This window comes from Chaetodon trifascialis, chromosome 12 (genome assembly GCF_039877785.1).
Source record: "Chaetodon trifascialis isolate fChaTrf1 chromosome 12, fChaTrf1.hap1, whole genome shotgun sequence".
NCBI lineage: Eukaryota > Metazoa > Chordata > Actinopteri > Chaetodontiformes > Chaetodontidae > Chaetodon > Chaetodon trifascialis.
This window is the reverse complement of record NC_092067.1, coordinates 19,898,704-19,922,354: the sequence shown is the minus strand read 5'-3', so window position 1 is coordinate 19,922,354 and position 23,651 is coordinate 19,898,704. Positions and strand designations below refer to the sequence as shown.

Here is a 23,651-nt window from a genome sequence, read left to right as displayed (position 1 = left end):
TTAAAGCCAATACACAAATATTATTCTCCACTAGTAACCTCAGTTTACCAAACTAAGACAAGAGGAAACTCACAAGAACAATGCCAACAACACTGAATGAATCATGAATTCCTCAAAACTAACCAAGTGCTGACATGAGAAGTCGAAATGTTCCGCTGTTGTAACCAGTAGCACGAAGCATCTCAGTATATGTTGCCAAGCAAGAACCAAAAGACTTGGCATGGACAGATAGCAGCACCATAAGAGCTTAGCTTGGCAGCTATACCAGCAGGCACCATGACATCGGCCAGAAGCAGCTCTGTGGGAGGCAATAAAAACCCCCTCAATGAATTAATGCCTATAATGGACTGTATTTGACTGTTTTCAAGCCTGTTCCTCTAAAAAAGCAGTGCAGCAAAGCTCAAAGTGTTATGAGAAAAACAGAGAGCATCATCAGCACTCTCACGGCTGACATTTGCCAAGAAGACAAACACCCAGCTGAACTGAGCCAAGACATCCAACGATGATATGTGAGCACAAAGCAAGCAAAAATGCTTTTTTGTGTGTTGACAATGGTGATACATACAGTGAATAAAACCATTTGTGACACTTGCAATGATCCCGTGCTGCCGACTGCACGGGCAGAAAAGCAGACTCGCTGAATGCTGCCAGCAGCAGTGAATGTGGAGCACACGCGTTTATTTCTCTGATAAATCTGTCCTGAAGTGACCTCATCGGACTGTCGGCATGCCTTTTCAGAACATCAGCAGGAAGGTGCAAAAGAAGAGTCAGGCAGCCTTAATAGGTTGTAAAAAGTGCGTTGCAGGAGCACCTTGGTAGCCCAGTAGTTATGCCATGCTGCACAGTCACATGGTTCCAATGCTGCTGGTTCGAATCCAGCTGGTGACCTTTGCTGCATGACATACTCCTCTCTCACCTCAGTTTCCTGTCTGCTTCCGTCCCTGTCCAATAAAGGATCCCATGCAATGATGGATGGAATCCTTTATTGGATGAATCACATCCATCATTGGTCCCCTGGACCCCCTCAAAAACACACAAACAAGCAAACAAAATCCTTAAAAGGTGTGTTGAATATGTGTTGCAGATTTTGGCATGACAGGTATGTCGGGTGTGAACGCCACTTGGCTTGTTTGCCTAATGCTCATAGGCTTGCTGGCGATTCAGATTCAGAATAACTTTATTGATCCTCACAGGGAAACTGCTTATTCCAAGGTGAAAAAAACAGAGCAAAACTCTGTCAACAAGCCTGTTTACAGAGGCACAGTTAAATCAATAGCTAGTAAATATTTACACGAGTAACAACAAAAGAAAAGCACTGAAAAGTAGGAAAAGGTAAGAGAACAAGCCAGACCAAGTGCAACGAGCCGCATGCACGGTGGCGCACGCACAATAGATCGTGATGTGATTTTTGTGTGCTATGATTCACAGTTATATTTTCTTATCTTCATCTGTCATATTACAATGTTTTTGGTAGCACAGACCAATTTTAACAGTTTCAAAACAACCCTGTTCACCTGTGACATTTAATTTGAGGGTGCAGTATTTTGTATTTACACACACGATATGAATGTCCTCTCATGATCCGTGCCCTTGCTCAACATGCGATACACATGGTTTGATTGATGAATGAATGGGGAATAATTATTAAGTACTGATAATTATCCGATAATTATGTTCTGCAGAAACAGACTGTAGCTGTGTATTGTTAAGAGTGGTACTTACTAGAAACACATTTACAACTGAAAGGTCGTATCAAAGCACCGCAGTGCTTATTAAAAGTATCATAAAAAAGCCCATCCATCCATTATCTATACCGCTTATCCCTTTCGGGGTTGCGGGGGGCTGGAGCCTATCCCAGCTACAATGGGCAGGAGGCGGGGTACACCCTGAGCCGGTCGCCAGCCGATTGCAGTGACACATACAAGGACAAACAAACATTCACACTCACACTCACGGACAATTTAGAGTCATCAATTAACCTAATGAGCATGTTTTTGGTCTGTGGGAGGAAGCCGGAGAACCCGGAGAGAACCCACGCATGCACGGGAAGAACACGCAAGCTTCACACAGAAAGGCCCCGCCTGACCCGGGGATCGAACCGGCAACCTTCTTGCTGTGAGGCACGCGCACTACCTGCTGCGCCACCGTGCAGCCCTTGTAAAAAAGTCTTTATTCGCAAATCAAAGCAGTTTCTCTCTGTATGTACAGTAGGTAGCATTTGAAAGACTAAAGCCTTCTTCAGCAGAACAGAAGGCATCAAGACAGAACACCTTAATCAACAGACCCTGTTTCATTTCCCCTCTGACCTGCAGTCGCAACAAGCAGATCACATCAAAGAGCACACATGGACCATCCATCCATCCATCCATCCATTATCTATACCGCCTATCCCTTTCGGGGTTGCGGGGGGCTGGAGCCTATCCCAGCTACAATGGGCGAGAGGCGGGGTACACCCTGAACCGGTCGCCAGCCGATTGCAGGGCCACATGTAAGGACAAACAACCATTCACACTCACACTCACACCTACGGACAATTTAGAGTCATCAATTAACCTAATGAGCATGTTTTTGGTCTGTGGGAGGAAGCCGGAGAGAACCCACGCATGCACGGGAAGAACATGCAAACTTCACACAGAAAGGCCCCGCCTGACCTGGGGATCGAACCGGCAACCTTCTTGCTGTGAGGCACCCGCACTACCTGCTGCGCCACCGTGCAGCCCCCACACATGGACCATATATTGATTTTGCTGGATTCCATAAATAGGAGGATGTGATTCTGCGGAAACGGGGATCTTACAGTGACAGCAGGAGGTGATACACTGAGGCCAGAAATATACAGAAACTCCAACTGGTGATCTGCTCCACACAACTCCAATTAGCAAAATAAACAGGATGTTATGCGAGAATGACTAATCTGCCAATACAACACAGGCTGACAAGATTACTGGAAAAATTGTCCATGTCTGTTCCTGCTGCTGGTATTTGGTGATTATATTATGCTTCTAATTGTTGGATTTATAAAGATAAACTCTGAGATGGCATGTTTTTGAAGGCTGATTTATAACACATTACCTTATAATCAGGTGTATTCACAAGAACACACGCCTATATATACACTCAATAAAACAAAGGTTTAAAAACAAAAATAAAGAAACAAAAGCACAAACAACAATAAGCTCAGCACTGAAAGTAAAACAATCAACTCGAGCTATGCAATAAAAATATAGATGAGTGTTGCATAAGTTACATAATGCAAGAGTTAACTGAAAAACTAAAAAAGTGAAGTCGGTGCCTGATGCCAGCTCATCATCCCCACGAACAAAGGCACCTGTCTTGAACCCTTATAGACCCCTCTCACACTCACACAACACTGCACACACCATATAGCCGAGGAGCGTCGGACGTGGACAGGAGAGATGTTTCTCCATAGGACAGAGTGGATGGAGTAGAGGCCCCAGGTGTTAATATAATGAAAAAGAACTGTCTGACTGGCACAGTATCTGGCAGACAGAAATATAGCACATATACCACTTGATATCTCAGCATTTGGCAACAAACCCTTGTGGGAGGTTTGATGAAATTCAAATGTCTCTTGTAATTATAGATCAGCTTGTGTGTTTCTCCCTGTGAGCTCTGCTTTGACATCTTTGAGCCTTCTGTGGAAGTCTCTCAGGGAAGCTTATATAAAGATATGGGCCCCAAATAGCTGTGTCTGTGAAGATCCAGCACGTCATCAGCAGTTGGAGTGGTACATGTGTGCAATATGTGACGTAATATCACAGCAAAGTTTTGTCTAAATGAAAAAAATCTCATGTTATGGACACACCAGACACATAGGAAGGAAACATCCTGCATGCATCGACCCTCAAACACTGTGCGCAGGAGTGAAATATTCAGAATATGTCACTAAGAAAAGAAGTAATTTATTCTTACAAGACAGTATATTTGGACAGTAGAGATAAAAAAAATAAGTTGCCCTACTGTGACTCTAGTAAAGTAGAGATGTTACAAGTTTGATATTTCACAGCAGGGATAACAGGCATGTCTGTCAAACAGCCCTTAATCAAGACGCCGAAATGCTACTTTCCGAATATGCAATTGTTTTTCTTCTGTCTGAGTCTGATCTAACACGACTGCGTTTGTCTGCTTGCATAATTGGCCGAGAAACACACCGGTTATGATTCGTCATTGTCCATATTTTCAGACAGCGTGCTTCACTTTTAGTGTTACGAGAGAAACAAACTAACCGATGTGTTTGGCGAACGCCGCTTCAGATAACGAGTTTGGGTGGGTCTGCTGGAGTGTGAACTTCACCAAATCTAATTAAGAGCAGAACAGAGCAGATATGGAGTGTAAGTCTTATTACAGCCCTGTGCACACTGCCTCAACATGCGGAGAAATCAAAAACTTGACATGCCTGCCGTACGGATTACGGTTTCTGAGCTATGATTCTCTGTGGGGATTTAGTAAACAGTCAATGGAAAACATACCTACAGTGCAATTAGTTATTTGTTATGTTATTTCCCATTTTATGCTATGCATTCTCCACATCCTCTTTTCCTCCTTGTTTTACCTATTTATTTTCCTATTATTATTAAATATGTCTTATTTCCCATCTTATTTTTGTTTAATTATGTCACTCTATCCCTGTTTAATGTTCATTCTGTCTTTTCTTACGTGAAGCACAACATTTCTTTGTTGTGAAGCACTTTAAGCTGCATTTATTGTACGAAAGATGCTATACAAGTAACTTTTATTATTATTATTATTGTAAAAAGTTTATTCTTTAATTATTCTTTTCCCACTTGAACATTTGATTTGCACAATGACAGTTTTCAGAGAGGTAATGCATGAATTATTCATCTTAATTAAACTTGCTCTTGATCGTATTTACCCAATCCACCAAAATCTTACAAACTGCCTAATTAGCAGCAACAGCTTACATTCTAGCCCACCTCCTGAGTGTGGTCATTTCTGCTCGTTATTTTCATGGTGGCACTCTCTCTCACTATCTTTCTTGCTCACTCAGCTATGTGATGAGAGGATGAGTTTTGCCGCACTGTAAATTTTATCTCTGTCACTTTCTGCCCGCGGCCCGAGGGGAAACATCTGCTGGAGGGAGCGAGGCCACGCTTTGGCTGGAAAGCAGTTCACAGTGGGTGATAAGAGAGTAAGTGTTTGAAAGAGAGGAGGGTAGCCATTAGGAATGTGAGCATCCTCATGCTGCACCCTAACAGAGACTAAACGAAGCATTAAGGACCAAATGTGTGAAGGCTGAACAGCAAAGTGAAGCGGCTCAAGAGAAAGCAGGTTTTTTGAGACCTATTCAAGAGTTGTGGAGTTGCTAAACATAACAGTAACGCTTACTGAACTAGAGTAGAGGTTATAGTATCTTTCCACCCACACTTTAGACAGATGTACTTCACTTTAAATGGCCAATTTGATAATGTTAACAATGAGCCCTAGTCCGCCCTCAGGATAAATCCGTGAGGGCATTGGCAATAGCAACTCCAATTTCAGTGCTGAGGGTTATTACAGGGCATAACTACAGGGGCCATATAGACCTTGTTAGTGGGCACTTAACCATCTGTACACAAATCTCCACTAGAACACACTGGAATATTTTTCACACAGCCGTGCCTCATTTTCATACTGACCTCTACAAACTGAAGTGTCCTTTCAAGCCCATTCAAGCATACAGGCAGCATTCATAAAACACTTCCCCTCTTTAAACCATGACCCCCATGAGAGATGTGCTGTCACAAAATATTCCGAGCTATGGATAAAGCCTGAATATGGAATATCAAAAGCTCCCATCTGTCCACTTTTCCCTCTCTGCCCCCCCCTTCTTTTTGTTACTAAACAGCACCCTGTTTTTATGTCAAGGAGAGGGCATGCCATGCAAGGCAAATGATTCGGTGTGACTGAAGAGACCAGAAAATGAACAGGTCACCCAGGAGCCCCGCTGGCTGATGGGTAAAAAACCTTGTCGTTGAAATGTGAGCAGAATTCAACAACTCCACTGTGTGTTTATGTGGCGGCATTGGGTTGCAACACAACCATGGCGGCAGGAAAAAGTGTCACAAACTCATACTGGAGATGTGGAAAAAATTAAGATGCAAACAACTGCATGCACCAGACTAACGCTCCCAGCAACAATGCTGTCTGTCTGTATGAAACATGGACCACTGTGGACGCTATCTGCTATGTGGTAAATCATTTGTTTGCATTGAGCATGGCCTCCCTGGTACATATATTATGGTGGTGACTGACCATGGATGGACTGCATATTATTATATGGTACTATGTTTCCCTGGAAATGGGAAGAAATGACTTGAGAACAATGTAGATGGAAGATGAGGTCAGCTCTGTTTACTGTGTCTCCATATGAAAACTAAAATGCATTATTCTAATAAACTGTCCATTAACTGTACACAAGCACCTAGATGAGTTCATTTCCACATTAAAGACTGATAGCAGATGTCAGCATGCTGTCACAATAACAGTTACCTTCCACAATTTGTTTCCCTCTTGTGCTGCACAGGATGCTACTGACATACCAGCACTGGTGTGCGTCTTACCTGGTTTTTCAAATCCAGCCTGGGACACGGGCGTCCCCCGTTGAAAGCTTTCTCCCTGAGCCACTTGGACCTGATCTTTAACCCGCCGCCACAGGATGCACTGCAGGCTGACCACGCTGACCAGTCACTGAGCTTACAGTCTAGGGGGCAAGGGATGTGGCAAACCTCCACCATGTAGCCTGAAATTGAACATTGGCAGACAGGAGGGAGAGGCCTGGTTCAGACTTGGTCAGCGTCTGCAGTGAGGATCACATTAATAATGTCAGACAGACGTGCCACTGGCCTGCGCGCCGCCAGACCTTGGACTTGCTCACCGTGACACCAAGAGCTAATTATCTGACTAATGAGTGTCTCATCCTTACACTGTGCCAACACAGCATACTGAAACTGCTGAAGAGTTTTCTCACTGTATTATGTTTTGTTTGCTTGCTGTCTTTGGATAACTTAGCATTATTCAATCAACTGTCTTACACACTGAAATATGAAGAAAAACAGGACAAAGACTCAGCAGCGAAGCATTTCAGATAACCACCACCCACAAGCGGGCATCACAAGTAGGGTTTCACTAATATTGCGGTTTCATTTCTGATTGTTCTGATTACTAATGTCTAGCCTACATACTGAATTAGAAATAGCTAATGTTACAAATGCATTTTGGAAGCGCTGTCACTTGAAAACCAAGTCCTTGAAACCAATACAACACTGTTAGTCTACTTCCAGACCTCTGAAACGCAGCCCACATCTGAGAATTGTTCAGTGAATTGTCTGATGTCGTGCCCACTGATTGTGAGGACAGTCGACGAATCAGATCTTGGTAGAGGGATTGAGAATAGCAAGCTGCAAAGCTATAACAATGAAAAAAGTGACAGAAGAAGCATGGATGAGGTCAGTGAAAACACGTCATAAGTTGACTTACTCTCTTAAATATACACATTTCTTTGAACTAATACAGCTTCTATGTCAGCTGAAAATGATGTAGGATGGATGTGTCACTTTTTATTAGAACCAAACAATATAAAATAACTCCCCCCTCTCAACAGGAAACAACTAACATGAACACAAAGTCGGGCTGAATGAAGAAAAACAAAATGCTGATTCAGTCTCATTATCAGACTACAGTTTTGGCCAACATGTTGCACTAGTGAGATATATTTCAGTACTACCTGAGTCTGTACAGAGTGTGGGGTCGACCAGGTGTCCCTGCTGGTCAATGCAGGCCACTGCTTTGTAGCGCACACCTTGGCCACACTCCTTTACCTCCCGATGGCTCATCCAGCCCTTCAGGGGACCCGGAGCTGAAGGGTCAGGGAGGATGCAAGCAGACCAATTCCCATAGGGCTGAGAGAGAAACTCATCACAGGGACAAGCCTCTGTTTCCTCCAGTGGGTACAACTTCTCATTCAGGCAATGTTCCTTCTTTTTGCTGCGACCTGGGAAGAAGACGGACAAAACAATGGAAAGTTAGTGTTTGCAGCATTTTTTCCCCTCAGTGGAATAAAGTATGAGCTGCTGAATGCATAAATAGATTTATTGTGTGATTAAAACATCAATTGATAAAGAGCCAGGAAAAGTGGGTTGGCAAAAAAGGAGAACTGAGTGAAAATATAGATAATACTATTAAGAGCTTTTGTTCACTTATCTATGATTTGTTTTATAATGCATTTGCAATCATACCGTGTCAGCAGGTCAGAACTATTATAAACTGATTTGGAAATTGATATTTTCAGTGACAGAGGCCACATACAGGCACCAGCAGTCCACCACTCACTTTCACTGCCGGTCCAGTGATGTCTGCAAGGAGGAAAGTCTACCAGGGCTGAAGAGAAGCAAAGAATAAAATATATGGGCTGTTTGGCTCTGACTGGGAGACCGTGCTCCACACCAGAAAACAAGTCCAACTATGTTATTACAACCCATATTTAAGTTTACTGCTAAGTGGCCTCTAGTGGCCGTAATCATTATGTGGAGAGAAACCAAGGAAGTCGGTTTACACATAAAGAGAAAGTCTGCATATGGAGGAGCTGGAGTGGATGAATGGAGCGAACAAACACTGGACTTTCCCCCAGCAGACCGCTGTTTGTGTTACCTGTGAAACTGAAAGTCAACCCAAGTTACACAACGTGCTTAAGTTACATCACGTATGTAACTGTAACATACTTATTAATCCATTACCTTTTCCTGAAAATGACCAAGCAAGTTTTGGTGCCTAAACCTGAGCAAACTGCGACCATTTCACAACGTTAAAGATGTTAGACTGAAGGTTTGGAACGACAAAAAGCTGTTTCCATCATACCTGCTTGTTGCTGGTATTCTCCAACAGTGATATATATGTCGTTTAGGGAGTCGTTGGTAATAAAGCTATTATGAGCCTGTGTTGGCTCCATGCAGGTCATGGCTAAACTTCAATCAATCATGTATTTCATGTGGTTTTAGACCGATAGTATTCCTTCACTGTGATGCACTTAAATTAAGTTTAATTTGCGCTGAGAAAAAAATCCAGTGAATCATCAACATATAATTTTGCATTTTTGTTGCTAGAACAGGCAGTTGAGCATGAATGTTTATGTTTACCACTTCACATCTGGCTCCATCACAGTCACAGTCAAACACATGGCTCTCTCTAGATGTCTGGTTACACAACACATACTGTTGCCAAGATATCGGGGTTGGATTCATTTACTCTCCGGTTCATCTTGCTCTGCTCTTCCCACTAGTTTGACCTTATTTCATTTCATTATTTAGAGGAAACTAACATAGCAAATTAAATTGCCAATTAAATGCTCCATGACCAGTGGTGAAGAAGACCTTTTTTGTAATGCATGTTGAGAAAGCACTGTAATGACCCCAGTGAATGATTAATGCTATTTGAAAGTATGCTAAACTCTAATTTTTCTCTTTTGTCGAAGCCTCTTGGCAATTGTGCACAATTAATGTCTGTGTTACATCACAAATATACGCTGAAGTGTAGACATGGCTAATTGTTTTTCTACACAACATAGAAACATCTCATTCTGCGTAAGCAGAATGCACAATACAAATACGATGATTGCTTTATTCAGCTAAAGGTCTTATATGTCATTTGTATGCAAATGCACATATCTAGGCAGACAGTACAGACACTGTTTGTTAGCATGAAGACCATAAAGAGTAAAAACTGCTGTAGCTGCGTTTGTCCGCCGAGCACGAAGTTCCTTTTAAAAATCTCCTGCCTCCTCTTTTTTCTCCTGATGTGCATTTATTCCCTGTCTTCCTTTTTCAAGCACGACTCCTCACCAGCACACAGTGGCTGCTGTTTATTATTAATGATCGACGTCGCACAGACAGCTTTTGATTCAAGGGGTTGACAACAGTGGAGAAATAGCAGACAACAGCGAGCTGCACAGCTGTCCACACACTGTTATATCATTAGTCAGTGATGTTCAGCATAGGACTTATTTAATGATTAAGTGCTGTAATTCTCTGCCAGTGAACCCATTTTGCCTCAGCTGGCCTCGTCTCATTTTATATCACTTAATAATTTCATATATTTCCCATAATGTCCCTCGTAACTGTGTTAACAGAGTACACTGTTTATTTTTATTTTCTTTTTTTTTTAGTACTGTGCCTACAGCCCACAAAGCACAACATGCCAAAATGTTTCTGTGAATTCAAACAGGATTACAGCGACAGTAGAATCATCATGTCATCAACATTTATCAGCAAATATCAGAAAACAGATGGAGTGATGCACCATGGACAGACAGCAACTATTCCATCAGTGAATTTCTCCTTTCCAGCTCTAACTCTGTTGTCTAATGAGGGTGAAAATGAATTTTTCATCTCAAGCTGAAGACCTCCATTAAGACCTCCATTATGACTATTAGAGCTAACCTCTCAATGCAGTTCACTTCAGGCTTCAAATAATTAGTCCTGTCCATTATATCTGATGGGTATTAATAGATGAGCGTGTGCAGGAAAGTAACATAACAGCTGAAAGGCATGTGTTCCTCTCAGACACTGTCACTTCTGATTTCTGGACAAGTAGCAGATTCATCCTGTCAAGCTGTCCAGCTACTCAAAAATCTTTCTCATGATTGATTGTCTGCTTCGCATCATACTCTTACATAAGAGACCCGTGTTGTTCTGCTCCGACAGCTATTAATATCCTGCTTTTGTCAACATATTACCACGATCAAAGAGTCACTGCTGTTAATGTCTCTTCATGTACATGTCAACACTAACCAAATAATGCATTTGCTATGAGCACCGGCCCCCCTGCAGGATTTGCATTCAGCTCATATGTAATAGAAAGAGACAATCCATGCCAATGCAACTGGCTGGACTGGAGCGTGGCAGATAAAAGCTTTTGACATATCTTTATATTTCACAATTCTGCAATGCAATTGTTCAAATTCTGTTTTATTGATTGGATGGAAAATGTCTTTCAAACAGTATTTAGATCAGCAGGAATCACAAACACGATCCATTAAACCTGTAAGGACTTAAGATGCTTTAGGTTTGAATGAAGAACTAAAACATTATCGTAAAAGCAAATGAAGGGAAAGAAAGCCAAACCCAAGGAGGACTTGTAATGATTTGATACGTTAACTCATCTTAGCGCCATCTTTAGGTCAAAAGCACTGCTGTGCCTCACAGAGCTGCAAGCACAGCTGTAGACTCACTGGTCTTATTAATATAATTACATGTATCAGCAGCGGACTCACAAACTGGCTGGTATTGATTAAAATTTTATAAAATGCAATTATCAACCAGATAATAACCGACAAACTGTTTAACAACATAACATTTCTACAGCGTTATCATTAGATAACTTAAATGTGTGCTCATGGAATGGGACCACAAACAGGAAACACTAAACATATCTCCTGTTGAGTTACGCTGTGTTTACCTCTTTTTTTTTTTTTGCTTTTGTGATAAAACCAGTGAAATGTGAGTCTCTTTCCAAGGTCGTCAAACAGCCACGTTTTGTCATGCTCCTCTGCATCTGTATGAGACGCTCCGGGCTTTCAAATCACTCCAATGTAAATCGATCCATGGACAATATTTGAAGCTCAGAGCAAAGAGATGTAAAGCAAAGAGTGAAATAGTCCTTGGAGGGATGGAGGTCAGGGTAAAGTGATGGGTCATATGGACAACCTTAACCCAGGAGGCTGCAGTTTGTGTCCTGTGAGATTATTCCTGAACCTGAACTGCCTGTGACTGTTTCACAACATTAACCATGTGTTAGAAATGCTTTCCAGCTTTGCACATAACACAGAGGCGCTGTAGGGTACTCTGTGTGATGTGCATCTCTTTAATGGCCGATGGCGATATAATGCATAAGAAGAAGAAGAAAAAGAAAGAAACGTACTTTATTAATCACATTGTGTTAGTTGCACACTCCACGCCATGCTTTCCATGAAATTCTTTTTCTCCGCATTTATCCTCAGTCTGTCGATCCTCTGCGGCAGACCAGGAGCGGTGGGCTGCCATCCGACTGGCGCCCGGGGATCCAATTTCTGGTCAGGTGGTGATCTTCTTGCATGTTTTTAGTGGGGGTTATTAAGGAGGAAACCCCTGTTAAACACGGGGGAGAACATGCAAACTCCACACGGAAAGGCCCCCTTTTTCCTCGAGCAGCTGGCACCAAGGGCATGATGGAGGACACGCCCATAGCGGGATTCGAACCGGGGACATTCTAGCTGTGAGGCGACAGTGTTACCACTTGTTCCACCGTGCTACCAATAATAACATAATGCAGATATCATGTTGTTGTTGGTTTCCATCTGACATTTATGAACATTTATTTAACAGGAATGTCACTGTCTGCATTGTTTCTGTTCGCTTAAGTGGATCTGTGCCGTTGATAAATTTTTTTTTTTTTTTTTTAAATCTATCAACTAAATCTCCATAGATAAAGATTTGGTGCACTTAACAACAACATTTACCAGCAGACAGCAGCATCTCCTTGTTTCTGAGAATTTATAAATTACATTATAAATCAATAAATTATGTCATTATCCCTTGAACACAGAAAAATATTTGAAAATTAAAAATGTGCATTGTTGCATCGGCTGTTGCTGATTATCTCAATATGCCAGATATTAATCAGTCTATTGGAAATATTTGAAGCATGATGTGACAGTAGCACAGACAGAGATGAGCAAACTGACCCAGTAATGTGGAGTTTGTTAACATTAGCTAACATTAGCCACCATAAGAAGCTGGTTGTACCAGACCAAGTAAGGATAACAGCAAGACCTCCCAGTGTAATAAATATGGAAAGGATGTTTTATTGCTTAAGAATCAAACTTTTCATTTGTTAGAGGAATATTGTTATTTTTTCTTTCACACCTGTCATCGTCTTGATTTACAGGGAAATAAATGAGACATAACCTGTTGTTTTTATGTTTGTACAATATTGCTTTGTAAGTGGTTATTTCCTTGTTTGTTTAAAACAGAACAGAGCCAGTCAACACTTTGTGCATCATGCCGAAGCGTGGCTTTAATGTGCAGCCTCCAAAGAACAAGCAAATTACTATATAATTGTCAGAATTAAAGTAAACACCTTGTTTCTGTCCTGTAAAAGAAAAGTCAAACACATCTAACACACAGCCTGTTAAAATAGTTGCATTGCAGTTTTGCTAATCCTGCTATACTTGTGCACCCCTATTTGTTTCATGGATCCTGGGTGTCCTCGGCATCCTGTGCACCCAATGAGCAGCCCATCTGTTTCTGAAGTGGCTCTGATTGCAAACATTCCTCTCAGAGTGTGAACTCACTGCCACCGCACAGCAATTCACCAACAATCTGTTCAATCTATACGCCGCTGCTGGTGGTTGATTGAGGAGCGCCAGTGCAACAACACTTCACTTTGACAACTACATTACAGCCGATAGGACCACACAGGCCAGCAGGCGCCACAAACAATCTGCATTTAAGTCTGCCGTATCCAACTTGTTTTTACATTATGTACTTGAATTAAACATGCGGTAATTTAATAATTCAAAGTGATCTCTATGTAATATTTGTTGAGCTGATGCTCCATTAGCAGCCATAACACTGTGCAGTATAGTGCCCTGGAAAGCATCTGCAAATGTGGAGTGAGTGAAGGAGCCTTAGCTTATTGTGGAGAGGCCAGGTCATGGATGAACTAGCTTGATAAAGATGTCAATAGAGAAAAATCGACAAGAACCTTTCCTCCGCTTGACTGGATGAGTGACCCACACCCTGGTTTCTCACTGATCTGACTCATTTTAATTGATTAAAAACATAAATTGCTATTGACACAGAATCATCTTTAACGTTGTGAAATGCAATGTTAAGTTTTCATACAGTAGCTGGTAGTTAGATTTGCAAGACACAATATCACCTTAATGTTAAATTACTGGTTGATGCATACCTGCGCAGGCTGAACTGATGGTTCAGTGTTTGTTTCAGAACTGAAAATTGAGCGCATCAGATGTTTTCTGACATCTTTGTTTATCACTTCCTGACAGGTGTGAAGCCGCTAACTGCAGCTGTTAGCTGCAGAGCAGTAGGAGTTAACATGAAGAGTGGCATGCAGAGGAAACAAAATGGGTGTGACAGTTCCAACCTTGACAGAAGAGCACTGAAATACATAATTCAAACTTTCAAGCAGTGTAATGTGTGCTCATATTGGGAACACAGCAAACATAACTGATGCTATTCTGTGACTTTATATTGCTACATAATAATTCCTACATATTACAATATCTATTAGCTCATAATGCAGATCAACAGTGTCAGAGCAGTTGACATAAAAGTCATGTCATAAAAGAAGAGATCTCTCTATTCTAAGGCGGTCCTCCTCTGTAATATAATGCCTGATAGTAAAATCCATGTACTGTGAGATAGGTGCATAATAAATCCTGCAGAAATCTCTTCCTGCACTCCAGCCCGGTGCGATACGTTCAGTTAGTCTTTTTTCAGCTTTCTTGTAGGTTTGAGTGGATTCCTCTAGTCAATCAACATTCATAAATAAATACAATTAAAGAATTAAATTAAATAAATGAGAAATAACAAAATAGAGACAATTTATTCCCTTGCAAATTGACCATTAGAACTACAGTATTTCTGCAAAAGGCCAGGCTAGAATGATGCACACGAGGTACTTAAAAGCTTAGCCTGACAAAGAAGCGAGTCGGAGCAATTTGGAATGGCTGAGTAACAAAGCTGGATAGTGGAGCTAAACCATTTATCTGCAGTTAAGCGTTTATAGATACACACATACAAACTCTGCTCCCTGATCTGTGGCAGAAATAATTTACAGAACTTAACGTTTGAACACCCATACAACAGTCAACATGCTGCTTGAGAAACAAATTAGCTGCAACTCAATACTTGCCAATAAAGCAATGGGGAAAAAACATTTCTGCGCGCATCATTTCCTGAACTTTTTCCCTCCCAAGCCAGCCTTGATTGTGACAGGAGACAGATTCACGATTACAGCTGCATCAGAGTAAATATGTACCATTTAAGCATCAATACATTTTTACGCTAGTAATGTTAAGAGATTGGTATAATTAAAATAAACAAAGTAGAAGACTGCCATCCCTTATGCACTTTTCAGGGCTCTTTACAAGGAGTGACACCAAATTTGCAGCAGAAAACCAACAATGAAAATTAGATCGTAATTCTCTGTTTTGCTGATATGTGATAGAAAGGGGCTTTCAATCTTCTTTATCATTTATTCTTTGTAAATACATCAACACATCAGTATCAGTTAAAGATGATATATGATGTTAAAAATGCTACTTGAAGCACTTTTAAAGATGCAAATCATCTGCCGAGGATCATATTAGTCTGCAAAGGGGTCGACTGAGAAGCCTCCACATCCAGCGTGCACTTCTCTTACTTTAGGGCAGTCGCAAGTTCTCATTTAACTGGTTTAGGAGTCTGTCCCAGCAAGCGAAATGCATCTCTGACCACTGTATCGGGTCTGTTCTAGTCTGTGGCCGCTCTCTAACATACAGTGTGTGTAAATGAAAAAGGTAATGACTAAAGACAAATGCAAACAAATCTGGGGGGGATTCATCTTGACGGTTCTCACCTAAAGGTGTTCGCTCTCTCTCAGCAGCCCAAAGTGAACTCTCCAATGCTGCTACACATGAGCGCTGCTGTAAATACACCTGGATCTCTGAGCTAACTGATAAGCCGTGTCCACTTCCAGCCAGCCAAGAAGAAAGAAGGGAAGTCATAATGTGACCTACTGCACAGAATCCAAACACACATTAGGCCAGAAGCATACAGACGGTGTGTATTCTGGACAGCAGACAGGTTCACCTAGACAGACCAATGCATTCACACCTATGGGCAATTTAGAATAATCAGTTCACCTAATCTGCATGTCCTCTTTAGACTGTGGGAGGGAACTGGAGCACCAGGAGGAAACCCGCATGCGATAAACATGCAAATTCCTCCGAAAGGCAGCAGCCTCCCTGTGGACTCAGATCCAGAACATTCTTGCATTCTTTAAGAGGACAGCGCTAACTCCTGAGCTGCCACCGCCGTCCTCATATGGATAGAAAGTCACACATACAGTGCGCACTCATTCACGCAAACAGGTCAGTTTACAGCCTCCAGTTCAAGTGACTCACGCTGTGTTTTGGATAGCAGTAGGAAAATGCAGAGAGAACATCCGAACCCAAACACCAGGAGTGAGACATTCAGAGTCAGAGGTGTAACATCAAATGTGTGAAATCCAAATCCGGTGATTTGCTTGTGTGTGTGAGGCAGCGGGCGGCAGGTTGGGGTGTCACACATTGCTGAGGAGTGACTGCTCATTTTCCTCCTCCTTCCGAGCCCTCAATTTGATTTGTTTGCACCGTTGTTATGGTTGATAAGTGGTTTGATACGACGGAGGATGTTAAATTACGACAGCCAAAAAATGATATATGCAAAACTTGAGAACGTCTGTCATAATGTACTCAATGCAAACTAGAGAATTATATTGCTTGTGCTGCGTGCTTTGTCTGGCACGAACACCTTGCTAATTTGCAACCTTATTTCCATGCATCAGTAATAGGGCTGTTGTGTTTATTCTGTAACATTCACAGCACCTCCCGATGTTCTTTGTATGAATCTCGTTATAGGGGTTCAGCCAATCCACAAACATATTACTTGAGCTGATGAAGATTTTATTGTCTTCTCTCCATTTTCAGGAAATCCAACAGCCTTCTGGACATTTAAAACGACTTTCATACAGACTACACTCTTACATGACCTAAGAAGGCTAAGCTGCCAGCTTCCTTAACTACATACTCGAGCTTAAAACCCGCAGTGGGTTTCCTTTCCATCAATTTACCTGACAGAGAAATTTAAGGAAGTCTTAAAGTTAGCATAAAATAGTTGAAATGCTGATCCATTATGACCATTACGGCCCTCTGAACATGAACACACACAATTTCCAAATAAAACCCACCGCAGAGCTGAGGCTGATTTCATGTGTTGGATTCTAAGAGCATTATAGAAGGAGACAGGGTATGTTTACTACAACCCCTCCGGCATCGGATCAAATATTCATGAAGACAAATAGTATCCAGCCTGGTCTGCAACCACAGCATGTAATTCAGATTTCGCCATCTGCACCGAAATAAGGGATTACAAGCTGTGAGAGACCTAATTTAAGACCTGACATAACACTACAGGGACAGTGGGAAGTTACAGTAACAGAACCGGAAGGAGAAAAGAGGCAGGACTGGATTCCTGTATATGTGTCACAGCACAGGGGCTTTTCAGCACATGAATACGCTGGGGTGACGACAACCCTTGAACATGAAGGAATGTATTTGATTTCCTCATGGAAGAGTGTACAAGGTGACTATGTTTCCATACTGGGTTCTCGCAGAGGCGGATGGGGATGTAAAGCAACATAAACAGCAACCAACGTGCGGCAAAAACACATCGTTTGCGTGGATTGAGATTGTGCATAGGGATCCAGTCATTCCAGAAATGGTTGACTCTGCGTCTCACAATATGGGAGTGAAGGGCTTTACCTGTGAGCGAGCGTCTCCGACTGCGGGAGCTGCCACATCCAGCGCATTCAGAGAACTTGGCCCACGCAGTTAGTGTGCAGTCGTCCTTGCAAGCCACCCGGCACTCTCTGCTCTGAGGAGGCAGGGGGCCAGCCCACCGCAGGCACTCAGTCATATTGGCCAAGTCGCCGCTCTCCTCAACGCAACTGACTCCTGCAAACACAGGTCGAGGCAAGAATGTCACTCTAATTATGCAGAACAGATCGCACCTCACCAGCTTCAGTCATTCAGTTCAGTTCTGTTCAGTCACTGTGTTGCTTTAAATCTTCCTACAGATATTCTCATGGTCATCTGTGTGAGAATAAGCCTGATTTAAGCACTCAGTTACATTCATATTCACAGTTTGATTGAACGGGAGCAGGGACAGAAAGATCTATTAATAATTTTTTAATGCAGGATTTCACGGTCTGCAGAATAGTGAGTGCATAAGTCATAGCGACAGTGTAAAGAATATCCCTGTGCAATTCTCATGTCAAGATCTCGTGAAATGCTAATTCAACCTTCAAGCACAACACCTTTATCAGACTTCTTCAGATAACTATGATTTATTGGACAAAAACAAGGCATTCGTGATAACAGATTAATGTGCAAGCTAAATACTTCTGACAGAATGGTGCATAAACTCTCTAATCAGAGTATTTGCACACGATCAATGAGGAATAAAGAGATCTCAGCCCAGTCTTGTACAGGTAGCTGCAACATGTGCCTGTATGTGCAAAGAATACTCAAAACACACAGCAAGACCAGGTGGGTTACTAAACACCTGATGTAGCATTCAATTTACTGGAGGCAGACTTCTCGGTCCGGCGTGGCCAATACCCCTGAACACGTTTTCTTGACATTCTTTTATATCTCTTACATCAAAATGAAAGCTATGAAAGAATTATGACCACTTTTTGTGAGAAAAAAACACAGCTATCTGTAGTTAAGGAAAAAACTCTCCACTTAAATACGAAATGAGGGCAGGAGGCATAATCAATATAAATCTAAAAAAAATATAATACATCAGAACCGCTGCATAATAGAGCAAAAGTCTACCTTGAAAATGTGAACATTGTCCTTGTCTTTTCTGAAAGAAAAAAAAAACTGAGGAAAAAAAAAGAGAAATTTGGCATGTTCTTGTGAGAGCCATATCCCGAGAATACTAACTACAGTAAATTTCCTTACACCACAGGTTCCCTCTGTAGAGTTGATGATTTGATTTTGGAGCACCTTGCTGCATACTAAAGCAGCAAGGTGCATACTGATGAGGGTTCCTGTGACACTGGCGTAATGTCTTTGCTTTAAGATATGTATTATCTGAAAACATGTGTGTGAGCATACTAATATTTGGTTATTAATGCATAGTTCTAACTAGGCCCTCATTGCACAGAACACAGACTTTTTGTTTTGTAATGTAATAATCTGTCTCGTCCCATTTGATATCTCGGATGTGAGTTTTATTTTGACAAAAACTGAATAATGCATTTGCACCGTGTCTCAGCGTTGATAAATTGTGCTGCTTGGTCTAATGAATGGTTCAACATGCAAGTTGGGGACAAAAAAGATCTAAATTTTCATCTCTGGAAGGATATTTAACCAATTTGTTTTCAACAGAACATAAAGAGACGAAGCAACTTGTGAAATGGATTAAATGTTCATTTCACTGTATCGTTTTTGCAGAATGTGAATAGCGACAGTAATGTTGTGAATCAAATACAACACTTAATTCAAACACTCCCCAGGTAAGACATCATTTCCAACACTGATATTTCAGTCTGCATGGCACTTGGCACGAATGTTTGCAGGAATAATCATCTCAGTGGCTCAGCCCGAGCTAAGAGGGAAGCAAATAAATGAGAAACCTCAAAAATGGTGATAAACCTAATCAGAGTTAATTAAATAAATCAAATAAAAAGGAAAACAAAGAGCAAATCAGTAGGTGTGTGGACACTCTGCTCCTGCACAGTTTGTTAGCTGAGGAGAGAGAGGAGGAGGAGGAGGAGGAGGAGACTTCTGTAGCTTTGTCAGGCACTGATTGAACAGGAGCAGCTGATTGGACTGTAGCTTCTGTAAAGAGGAAATAGGAGAGGAGGCACACACTACAGACAACATAAGAGTGTTCAAATGCATCGTCCCTTCATGGACACTCTGGGATTTCAGTAAAGCAAAGCGAAAGAAACTTCTCCTCCACACGGCGCCTCAGTGTCTTTGAGGCTTTACTGATATACAAACATGCCTTTAATCCATTTTATTGATTTCTATTTGACTTTTAAATTTTGACCTCTGACAAAAACTGTTGGGTTTCTACACGTCTGTCGAGAATGTGTGGGATGGTCATTTACATACAAGGCTTCCACAAAGGCACTGAAAGGGAAATGTTGGCAATTACCGAAGTGCATTTACGTAACAGTGACAATCGCAGCTATATAAAAAAGATCTTGTATTTTTCAGTGTACGTGTTAAAGGCTGATGATATTATGGGGGCCCTTCAAAGGTGAATCTTATTTTCCTTTTAACAAATCTGTTTGAAAAACAACAATTAATTAACAGCTGGTATTGATACAATTAGCAACACTGTGGGATGATTATGCATCCGTGTAGACATTCAGCTCTGTCCGTCACCTTGAATGGTCTTCTGTCTTACCCAACTTACCCCACCAGTTACAACCCCATTCTGTCATCCCCAGTGTCTTGTATTAGCAGAGCCCATACTGCAAATGCTGACATTCTGATTTTGACCTGGATGCCATCCATTTTTAACAATAATTTCAGCCTCTGGTTGCCCAAGCCCATTTATGTGGCCTTTCACATCATCTCCTCTGGAGAATTTTTGTCACGGTATCTCTGCCACCGACAGGGATCGTCTTTAATTACACAGTTACTCAGAAAGGTGAACATTTCTGAGAGCCAGCTGAAAGAAGAAGCTTTGAAAAGGATTGTCACACTCCAGCTTTTTAAACCTCAATTGATACTTTTTATCAACTCGAACCAGAACGTCCTCTATTGTATTGAGGATTTTACCCACATCAAACCCCTCTCAACAAATATAATCTTTATGTTAATCCAGGCGTCCTGCTTGTATACTGTTCCTCTATGTGATGCCTTGGTGAGAGTAATGTGGATTGGATTCAACATGGCCATTAAGTCTCGTTTGTCCTGCAGCAAAAGATCATCAGCATGACTCATTTTCTGTTGAATAATTTCTCAAAACAGTCCCTAGTTCTTCTCAGGGAGGGATGTAACACATCCAGCTGGTTGTGAGCCACAGGTTGGCAGAATTTTGACACAGTGCGTTGTAGTTGCTGTGAAATCCATTAGCTCATTGCATACTCCAAGTTATCAGCTACAACTTATACAACATACAGCTACAACACTCCGAGTTGCCTGTTCTATTTAGTGAAAGAGTTCTTTTTGGCTGTGGGTTAGGATTCTTGGCTTATTTAGTCACGCCTCTTATCCGTGGCCCCCAGCGTGTCAGGTGAGCTCATGTACCACAGCCCACACCTCATTTTACACTTGTTAAACATTAGCATTCATTCAACATGCAGCCTTGATTCTGGCTTGGGACATTGCTCAAGCCAAGGGCATACTGGCTTTGGAAACCACAAACACAATCACACGCACATGTCTGAGACTTGGCTGTGATTCTGACCTTACATTACATGACTGAGCCAACGTGTCCTGCAATCAGACTGCTCCTGACTGTGCTGAAAATCCATCGTCGCTGTTTGAACTGTTCTGTAATTGCTATTTCTTTCATCATCACTTGTCATCCAATTTGCAACCAACACTCCTGTAATTCTCACAGGAAAGCCAACCTGGCAACCAAAATGACGCTTACTTCAAGGAAAATTAAAGAGGTTTCAGCAGTGGTTGTGAGTCTGGTGTTGACTCTCGGTTAGTGTTAGTTCAGACAGAATGTCACTGATGATACTTAACACAAAAACTACCTAATTAAGGCTGAAACACTCTGGTCAGCCCAGAGATTGGTGCAATATACACCATACAGTTTATGGTTTGATGCACTTACATCCTCTGCTTCATGCTGACGCAAACCAATATTCAAAGAAAATGTGAGAAATGCTGTCATTCAGAGATATTCGGATGCAGCATGAATGCAAACAAAGTCATTGTAAAAGATGCAAATGACAGACAGATGCATTAGCGGCACAAATGGAAGCAAAGGTGAGCTGAAAATAGAGGAAGGTTTTGGAGTCACGGTAGGTTGTATGACTCCATGAATGTGCAGAGGAAGAAGGAGCAGAAAAGAGAAGATTTGGGAAACTGACTTCTGGTCAGTTAGATGGAAAAGACTTCTGTTTGTGGCCAGAAGACAGAGACATGATTACACCCCTAAAACAGTACAGTGCTATTCTTAAGGACTGCATTGTTGGTCATGATGAGAGTGAACATATGATGGACAGGATGAGGCTAATAAGTATCCGTAACCTTTTATTCTTTAATGTTTTACAAACATTTTGTTACGTTAATGCATGGTCACTACTCACAGTTGAACCATTTAGTAACGTTATGTTCATATAATAACTAGTCTTGCTGGAGCCAATCCCAGCAGACTAGTCAGTCTGACACACAGAACACTTCACTTGCTCATATTCACACCTACAGGCAGTCTGGAGTCACCGCTCAATCTAACCTAGAGACAAACCAATGCAGGCGGAGGCAAATGTTTTACAAACTGTGTATATGTGTGTGTGTATATATGTATGTATATATGTGTGTGTGTGTGTGTGTGTGTGTGTGTGTGTGTGTGTGTGTGTGTGTGTGTATGTATATATGTATATATATGTATAGAGAAGAGAAGAGAAGAGAAGAGAAGAGAAGAGAAGAGAAGAGAAGAGAAGAGAAGAGAAGAGAAGAGAAGGTGGGAATTTTTCAGCTGAACAGGATGAATGTCTGACATGATAAAGCTGCACAACTTGCTTGTTCACATTCAGTTTCTCAATGAAGAGAACTATTTGAAGTGCATACCATCCCACACTCCATTCCCACCGGTGTGAATACAGACCCTGCAGTGAATACCGAGCGTATGGAAAATAACATAATGTTGAATGTTATGAGTGTAACCGAAATTTATGTCAAGGAAAGCTCAATTTCAAACAGCATAACAGAAAAGCAAGAAGTGTTCCAAACGGAAAAATAAAAAATGGATTTGATTTCATTTATCTGGCACATCAAAAATATATGTATAACAGGTCACAAACACTGCGATGAATACACATTCATTGAAAATGTCGAGGATAACACAATAAAGTTGAAGGATAACCTATTTCCTTTGCGGTCCTCTTTCCAGGAGTACAAGGATAGCAATACAAGTCACAGATGACTGAAGAACCTTGTACTATCACATAGGCTACATTAAAAACTATAGATTTTTACATGTAAAACATATACATCTCTATCTATACTGCATGCATCAGCACACTTACCATACATACATCCACAGGACTCTCCATACATACCGACACATGTCCACCTGTTTCATCCATACTGTATATACAGTCTATGCAAACACCCTGCAGCCACCTCGGCAGGCGTCCCCGCACACCCAGCGTAGCCTCCATCTGTGAGTGTGGCGGCTTTATTAACCCACCACACACAGTCCCCCAAGTGCACATACCTACAAGATTACTGTAAATACACACACACACACTAATGCGTATACCTACATACACCCACATATATTTCTAAGTCATTCTCTCATTTTGACCAATAACTATTTTCCATGGGCATGTTTAAACCTATAAGAGGGAAGGAATTTTGCCCAGAACATGTCTTAAATCTCCTCATAAAGCACAACGTGTAATTGGACTTACAGTTATATGTATGCTGAAAGCATCATCACGTGGAAACTGGACACTTCCAAGAGTAATTACATTTGTTCTGAGTGTGGGTGGATGATGCCATATGGAGAGCTCTGTCAAGGCAATGCAGTCAATCTTTAAATGTCCTTGAATAACATAATTGTTAGACCCATGCTATAACTTGCTGTCATTAAATCTTTTGATATGCCTTTATTCGAAGTTTCTCTGCC

The 23,651-nt window shown here is 41.5% G+C and overlaps 1 protein-coding gene across 1 annotated transcript in view; it reads right to left on the bottom strand.

Annotated features, from left to right (window-relative positions):
* The window catches only part of thsd7ba (thrombospondin, type I, domain containing 7Ba), a 174,496-nt gene that overhangs the window by 31,612 nt on the left and 119,233 nt on the right, over positions 1-23,651 (bottom strand). Inside the window, exons 14-16 of the mRNA XM_070976398.1 lie at positions 17,579-17,770; positions 7,745-8,011; positions 6,582-6,760 (exon numbers count right to left, since the gene is read on the bottom strand). Coding sequence (XP_070832499.1) covers positions 6,582-6,760; positions 7,745-8,011; positions 17,579-17,770 — 638 coding nt within the window. The remainder of the gene's footprint in view (positions 1-6,581; positions 6,761-7,744; positions 8,012-17,578; positions 17,771-23,651) is intronic.